This window comes from Palaemon carinicauda, chromosome 13, assembly GCF_036898095.1.
Source record: "Palaemon carinicauda isolate YSFRI2023 chromosome 13, ASM3689809v2, whole genome shotgun sequence".
Classification (NCBI taxonomy): Eukaryota; Metazoa; Arthropoda; class Malacostraca; order Decapoda; family Palaemonidae; genus Palaemon; species Palaemon carinicauda.
In genome coordinates this window covers 129,567,130-129,575,807 of record NC_090737.1, presented here as the reverse complement: position 1 = coordinate 129,575,807, position 8,678 = coordinate 129,567,130, and the positions used below count along the sequence as shown (strand labels likewise).

At 27.0% G+C, this 8,678-nt stretch overlaps 1 protein-coding gene across 1 annotated transcript in view; it reads left to right on the top strand.

Moving 5' to 3' along the window:
* LOC137652083 (multiple epidermal growth factor-like domains protein 11) overlaps positions 1–7,264 on the top strand; it is a 10,337-nt gene extending 3,073 nt beyond the window's left edge. Inside the window, exons 3-7 of the mRNA XM_068385290.1 lie at positions 28–146; positions 380–501; positions 1,189–1,306; positions 5,677–5,948; positions 7,163–7,264. Coding sequence (XP_068241391.1) covers positions 28–146; positions 380–501; positions 1,189–1,306; positions 5,677–5,948; positions 7,163–7,215 — 684 coding nt within the window. The 3' untranslated portion in view covers positions 7,216–7,264. The remainder of the gene's footprint in view (positions 1–27; positions 147–379; positions 502–1,188; positions 1,307–5,676; positions 5,949–7,162) is intronic.
* The last annotated feature ends 1,414 nt before the right edge of the window (positions 7,265–8,678 follow it).

The window sequence follows — 8,678 nt, the reverse complement described above, 5'->3', positions numbered from 1 at the left end:
TCTATTTTCATTTCGTAACTACTTTAGGTTCAGAGAGCTATATCTGGAATCGAAAATCCTGATTTGGAAAAATGTGACGTTTATGAGGCGCAAAATATATCATCTGCTCTACATATACCCCAGACATGCTGCGCAGACTTCACTGGGTAAGAATAAAGATTTGCTATAAATATTTTCTGGGAATTCCCTCGAGATTTTGAGCTTATACGTATGTATCATCACTCCAAATTGGAGTAAATCAATAATGATATAATAATAATAATAATAATAATAATAATAATAATAATAATAATAATAATAATAATAATAATAATAATAATAATAATAATAATAATAATAATAATAATAATGTCACGTCTTTCCTCTTTCCCCTGTGCAGACAATGTTACAAAGAACACAATGGCAGATGCATGTTGAAATGGTTAACAGGATTTTGTGATTATACCATCGACGTTTGTACACACAACAACATGCAATCTTGGTACTGCACTTGCTGTGGTTGTGAGTATTAGGCATTTTTTCTATCAGTGTATAAATGTGTGTGTGTATATATATATATATATATATATATATATATATATATATATATATATATATATATATATATATATATATAGGCTATATATATATATATATATATATATATATATATATATATATATATATATATATATATATATATATATATATACATATTTTGCATACAAGGATTAGGACATGTATATATATATATATATATATATATATATATATATATATATATATATATATATATATATATATATATATATTTATATATATATATATACATATACATATATATATATATATATATATATATATATATATATATATATATGCATATATGAATACATATAATATAAATATATATATACAAGTATATATATATATATATATATATATATATATATATATATATATATATATATATATATATATATATATATATATATATATATATATATATATATAAATATATATATATATATATATATATATATATATATATATATATGTATACATATATATGTATACATATTCACACATTTGTGTGAAGAGAGAGAGACAGAGATAAAACGGAATAACCAACTGTTACTTTGCATCATTATCTCCAATTTCTTAACGACATATCTAAAGCAAACATAAAACTATCCTCGTTGTTGGCAGCATGTAACGAGAGGAACACGAACAGCCATTGCAAACAAAACGGAGGCCGTTGCTCCAGAACCTGTGGCAGATCACAGTACCACGCCTGGTGGATCCCTTGCCACCACGAATGTTGCAAGTGAGTTGTGCATTTTTTTTTTAAATTTGAATTTTCTACTTTTTTCGTTATTACGGAAAGCCCATATGTAAATTTTCCTTGAGAGCTTTTCCTAGAGGTCGAGGTTCTTCATCTTCCTACTTAGATATTTCAAGATCTATAATTAAGTGAATAGTTTGTTTTGGGAAGAAAGTTTTCTCATTTCAATTATTTTTATCTTTAACCAACTTTTCTATGTTCATTTGGCGACATTTATTTCGCAGATATTCCTTCGGTCATTAATGTGTATTGATTTTAATTTCAACACCATATTAATTTTTCTTTTGATTTCATAGTTTGATACTATTCATACACAAACAGATGCATATATATATGTATATATATATATATATATATATATATATATATATATATATATATATATATATATATATATATATATATATATGTATATATATATGTATGTACATATATACTTATGTATATATACATACTTAAATATATATTTATGACTGTGTATATACTGCATATTATCAGGTATACACATGTATATATATATATATATATATATATATATATATATATATATATATATATATATATATATATGTATATATATATCTGTATATTTCCATATCATTGTATCTATGTCTATTGTATAACTATCTATCTATATATCTATCTATATATATATATATATATATATATATATATATATATATATATATATATATATATATACATATATATATACATTTGATGTTGTTCTTGTTGTATAAATGTGTGCATACATAGAAATATACATGTATATATATATATATATATATATATATATATATATATATATATATACATGTGTGATCGTATGTGCGTATTTGTATATGTGTGTGTGCGCTGTGATTATATCAAAACTAAAATCATCATTATATTATTATTGAAACCCAGACACGAAAAGTCAAGAGATCCTTGAAGCAACATTAACCTTCATAGAAAAATGACTCCTTTATACACATATTGTATGAACATATTCAATGATTACGCGAACTTACCACGTATGACTTAATATTAAATCCTTTTTATTTTCTATCCTTCAGATGCTGTAAGGACATCTGCGAAACGTATGACTTAATATCAAATCCTTTTTATTTTCTATCCTTCAGATGCTGTAAGGACATCTGCGAAACGTATGACTTTATATAAAATCCTTTTCATTTTCTATCCTTCAGGTGTTTTAAGGACATCTGCGAAACGTATGACTTAACATCAAATCCTTTTTATTTTCTATCCTTCAGATGTTGTAAGGACACCTGCGAAACGTATGACTTTATATAAAATCCTTTTCATTTTCTATCCTTCAGGTGTTTTAAGGATATCTGTGAAACGTATGACTTGATATCAAATCCTTTTTATTTTCTATCCTTCAGATGTTGTAAGGACACCTGCGAAACGTATGACTTTATATAAAATCTTTTTCATTTTCTATCCTTCAGGTGTTTTAAGGACATCTGCGAAACGTATGACTTGATATCAAATTCTTTTTATTTTCTATCCTTCAGATGTTGTAAGGACACCTGCGAAACGTATGACTTTATATAAAATCCTTTTCATTTTCTATCCTTCAGGTGTTTTAAGGACATCTGCGAAACGTATGACTGTATATAAAATCCTTTTTATTTTCTATCCTTCAGGTGTTTTAAGGACATCTGCGAAACGTATGACTTTATATAAAATCCTTTTCATTTTCTATCCTTCAGATGTTGTAAGGACACCTGCGAAACGTATGACTTAACATCAAATCCTATTTATTTTCTATCCTTCAGGTGTTGTAAGAACATCTGCGAAACGTATGACTTTATATAAAATCCTTTTTATTTTCTATCCTTCAGGTGTTGTAAGGACATCTGCGAAACGTATGACTTGATATCAAATCCTTTTTATTTTCTATCCTTCAGATGCTGTAAGGACACCTGCGAAACGTATGACTTTATATAAAATCCTTTTCCTTTTCTATCCTTCAGGTGTTTTAAGGACATCTGTGAAACATATGACTTGATATCAAATCCTTTTTATTTTCTATCCTTCAGATGTTGTAAGGACACCTGCGAAGCGTATGACATTATATAAAATCTTTTTCCTTTTCTATCCTTCAGGTGTTTTAAGGACATCTGCGAAACGTATGACTTGATATCAAATTCTTTTTATTTTCTATCCTTCAGATGTTGTAAGGACACCTGCGAAACGTATGACTTTATATAAAATCCTTTTCATTTTCTATCCTTCAGGTGTTTTAAGGACATCTGCGAAACGTATGACTGTATATAAAATCCTTTTTATTTTCTATCCTTCAGGTGTTTTAAGGACATCTGCGAAACGTATGACTTTATATAAAATCCTTTTCATTTTCTATCCTTCAGGTGTTTTAAGGACATCTGCGAAACGTATGACTGTATATAAAATCCTTTTTATTTTCTATCCTTCAGGTGTTGTAAGGACATATGCGAAACGTATGACTTGATATCAAATCCTTTTTATTTTCTATCCTTCAGATGCTGTAAGGACACCTGCGAAACGTATGACTTTATATAAAATCCTTTTCCTTTTCTATCCTTCAGGTGTTTTAAGGACATCTGTGAAACGTATGACTTGATATCAAATCCTTTTTATTTTCTATCCTTCAGATGTTGTAAGGACACCTGCGAAACGTATGACTTGATATCAAATCTTTTTCATTTTCTATCCTTCAGGTGTTTTAAGGACATCTGCGAAACGTATGACTTGATATCAAATTCTTTTTATTTTCTATCCTTCAGATGTTGTAAGGACACCTGCGAAACGTATGACTTTATATAAAATCCTTTTCATTTTCTATCCTTCAGGTGTTTTAAGGACATCTGCGAAACGTATGACTGTATATAAAATCCTTTTTATTTTCTATCCTTCAGGTGTTTTAAGGACATCTGCGAAACGTATGACTTTATATAAAATCCTTTTCATTTTCTATACTTCAGGTGTTTTAAGGACATCTGCGAAACGTATGACTGTATATAAAATCCTTTTTATTTTCTATCCTTCAGATGTTGTAAGGACACCTGCGAAACGTATGACTTAACATCAAATCCTTTTTATTTTCTATCCTTCAGGTGTTGTAAGAACATCTGCGAAACGTATGACTTTATACAAAATCCTTTTAATTTTCTATCCTTCAGGTGTTTTAAAGACATCTGCGAAACGTATGACTTAACATCAAATCCTTTTTATTTTCTATCCTTCAGGTGTTGTAAGGACATCTGCGAAACGTATGACTTTATATAAAATCCTTTTCATTTTCTATCCTTCAGGTGTTTTAAGGACATCTGCGAAACGTATGACTTTATATAAAATCCTTTTCATTTTTTATCCTTCAGGTGTTTTAAGGACATCTGCGAAACATATGACTGTATATAAAATCCTTTTTATTTTCTATCCTTCAGATGTTGTAAGGACACCTGCGAAACGTATGACTTAACATCAAATCCTTTTTATTTTCTATCCTTCAGGTGTTGTAAGGACATCTGCGAAACGTATGACTTTATATCAAATCCTTTTTATTTTTTATCCTTCAGATGTTGTAAGGACACCTGCGAAACGTATGACTTAACATCAAATCCTTTTTATTTTCTATCCTTCAGATGTTGTAAGGACACCTGCGAAACGTATGACTTAACATCAAATCCTTTTTATTTTCTATCCTTCAGGTGTTGTAAGGACATCTGCGAAACGTATGACTTAATATCAAATCCTTTTCATTTTCTATCCTTCAGGTGTTTTAAGGACATCTGGGAAACGTATGACTTTATATAAAATCCTTTTCATTTTCTATCCTTCAGGTGTTGAAAGGACATCTGCGAAATGTATGACTTAACATCAAATCCTTTTTATTTTCTATCCTTCAGATGTTGTAAGGACACCTGCGAAACGTATGACTTAACATCAAATCCTTTTTATTTTCTATCCTTCAGGTGTTGTAAGGACATCTGCGAAACGTATGACTTAATATCAAATCCTTTTCATTTTCTATCCTTCAGGTGTTTTAAGGACATCTGGGAAACGTATGACTTTATATAAAATCCTTTTCATTTTCTATCCTTCAGGTGTTGAAAGGACATCTGCGAAATGTATGACTTAATATCAAATCCTTTTCATTTTCTATCTTTCAGATGTTGTAAGGACATATGCGAAACGTATGACTTTATATAAAATCCTTTTCATTTTCTATCCTTCAGGTGTTGTGAGGACACTTGCGAAACGTATGACTTAATATCAAATCCTTTCTATTTTTTATCCTTCAGATGCTGTAAGGACATCTGCGAATATGACTTGATATAAAATCCTTTTTATTTTCTATCCTTCAGGTGCTGTAAGGATATCTGCGAAGAATCAACTTGCGCCAGCGGGAGAGGATACTGTTCACCCACCTCACAATGCAGACGAGGATACTATCCTAGTTCATCTGACTACTGCAAGGGGTTTGGATGCACTTGTTGTCTTCCTTGTAACGAGAGTAAAAGTTGTAGTTCAAAGGATGGGTTCTGCGACTGGAAGGATAGGTCGTGCCCCACTGGGTACTACTCCTCCGACCGGCTGTGCTGTCGGAAACCCGAATGCAGATGTTGTCATAGGCAGCGTATGTATTTAGACTGATCGTCTTATTATTATTATTATTATTATTATTATTATTATTATTATTATTATTATTGTAGTTATTATTATTATTATTATTATTATTATTATTATTATTATTATTATTATTGTAGTTATTATTATTATTATTATTATTATTATTATTATTATTCCAACCCTAGTTGGAAAAGCAAGATTCTATAAACCGCAGGGCTTCAACAGAAAAAAAATAGCCCAGGGAATAAAGGAAATAAAGACATATATTAACGATATAAGAAGTAATGAACAAAATATTAACATTGAAAACAGATATCATATATACGAACTATAAACTTAGGCGCTATAGATCATTTCACGTTCATGAATTTAGGTTTTTTAATTCTCTCGCAAAATCCTTGAGTTGTGGTGACCTATTGGAACCATTTCTGCCTGGCGTTCTCCTGGACGGGAGATCGACTGAACCTAAAACTCGATAGTTTCTTATAGTATCTATAACCTCACCGTCAGTGTGAGCTATATATTTGTATATATATATATATATATATATATATATATATATATATATATATATATATATATATATATATGTACATATATATATATATATATATATATATATATATATATGCATATGTATATAAATGTGCATATATATATATATATATATATATATATATATATATATATATATATATATATATATATATTTATATATATATATGTGTGTGTGTGTTTGTGCGTTTATATATACATAGTTTTGAATATTCATATATATATATATATATATATATATATATATATATATATATATATATATATATATATATATATATATATATATATATATATGTGTGTGTGTGTGTGTGTGTGTGTCTGTCTGTCTGTCTGTCTGTGCATGAGTGTTCATTTATATATACATAGTTATGAATATTCATAAATGTATATGCATATATATAGATATGTATAGATATATTTATATATATATATATATATATATATATATATATATATATATATATATATATATATATGTACATATATATACATATATATATATATATATACATAAATATACATATATATATGTATATATATATATATATATATATATATATATATATATATATATATATATATGCATATATATAAGTATATATATACATATACAAACATACATATGCAAACATACATATAATCTTACCCTTTTTCTCATTTCAGGAATCTTGTCTGATGTGGAAGAATTGTGTCTTGTGGCAGCAATAGAAAACTAAGTCAATTGAGAAAATCAAGGCTGTACAGGCATGAGAAGAAATTTGTGAATATATATATATATATATATATATATATATATATATATATATATATATATATATATATATATATATATATATATATATATATATATATATATGGTAATATTGACATATTGAAAATTCCTTGACGATGATTTGATTTTACAGGTTGATGAGATATAACATTATTATTATTATTATTATTATTATTATTATTATTATTATTATTATTATTATTATTATTATTATTATTGTTGTTGTTGTTGTTGTTGTTATTGCTAGCTACAGCCATCTATAAACCTTGTACTATACTTCTGTTTCCATTTCCTTCCCTATCCACTTGCAAAAATAGTCATTACTTCACCTTTTTTTCAATCCCTTCTATTCTTAATGCTAAATTCTCCTCAAGAAATCACAATATGATTTGCAATAGCACTCAACATTCCCTTGCCTAATCATACAACTGCATAACTAATGATTATCTGATTAGGATTCCATATTGCAAGATTAGCCAATTTTGCATGAATGCTTGCAAATTGATTAGTATAGTTTACCTCCTGTCCTTTTCTTCAGTTATCTGCTTTGTAATTAACTATTTGACAAAGATACCAATTGTTTAATGCACTATTTGACAAAGATACCAATTGTTTAATGCACTATTTGACAAAGATACCAATTGTTTAATGAACTATTTGACAAAAATACCAATTGTTTAATGAACTATTTGACAAAGATACCAATTGTTTAATGCACTATTTGACAAAGATACCAATTGTTTAATGAACTATTTGACAAAAATACCAATTGTTTAATGAACTATTTGACAAAGATACCAATTGTTTAATGAACTATTTGACAAAAACACCAATTATTTAATGAACTATTTGACAAAGATACCAATTATTTTATGAGCTCTTTGAAAAAGATACCAATTATTTAATGAACTATTTGACAAAGATACCAATTGTTTAATGAACTATTTGACAAAGATACCAATTGTTTAATGAACTATTTGACAAAGATACCAATTGTTTAATTAACTATTTAACAAAGATAACAATTGTTTAATGAACTATTTGACAAAGATACCAATTGTTTAATGAACTATTTGACAAAGATACCAATTGTTTAATGAACTATTTGACAAAGATGCCAATTGTTTATTAATTGTGCATCATAACATCATAATATAACGTTGCAACAGAAATGACCATTGATTCAGAAAAAGATAGCGTAGTCAAATTCGATGTATTTATATCTATAAAAAAAATTAAAAATTCATGAATTTAATACATTAATTCTCTTATCATAAATAATTAAATATTATAACTATAATTACTTAGCCTTTAAGCAACATAGTACACCTCGATATAAAATGTACTGTCAGAGTACATGGGATTATTTAAGTAAATCATATATACTTAATATCTTTAATACTAAAG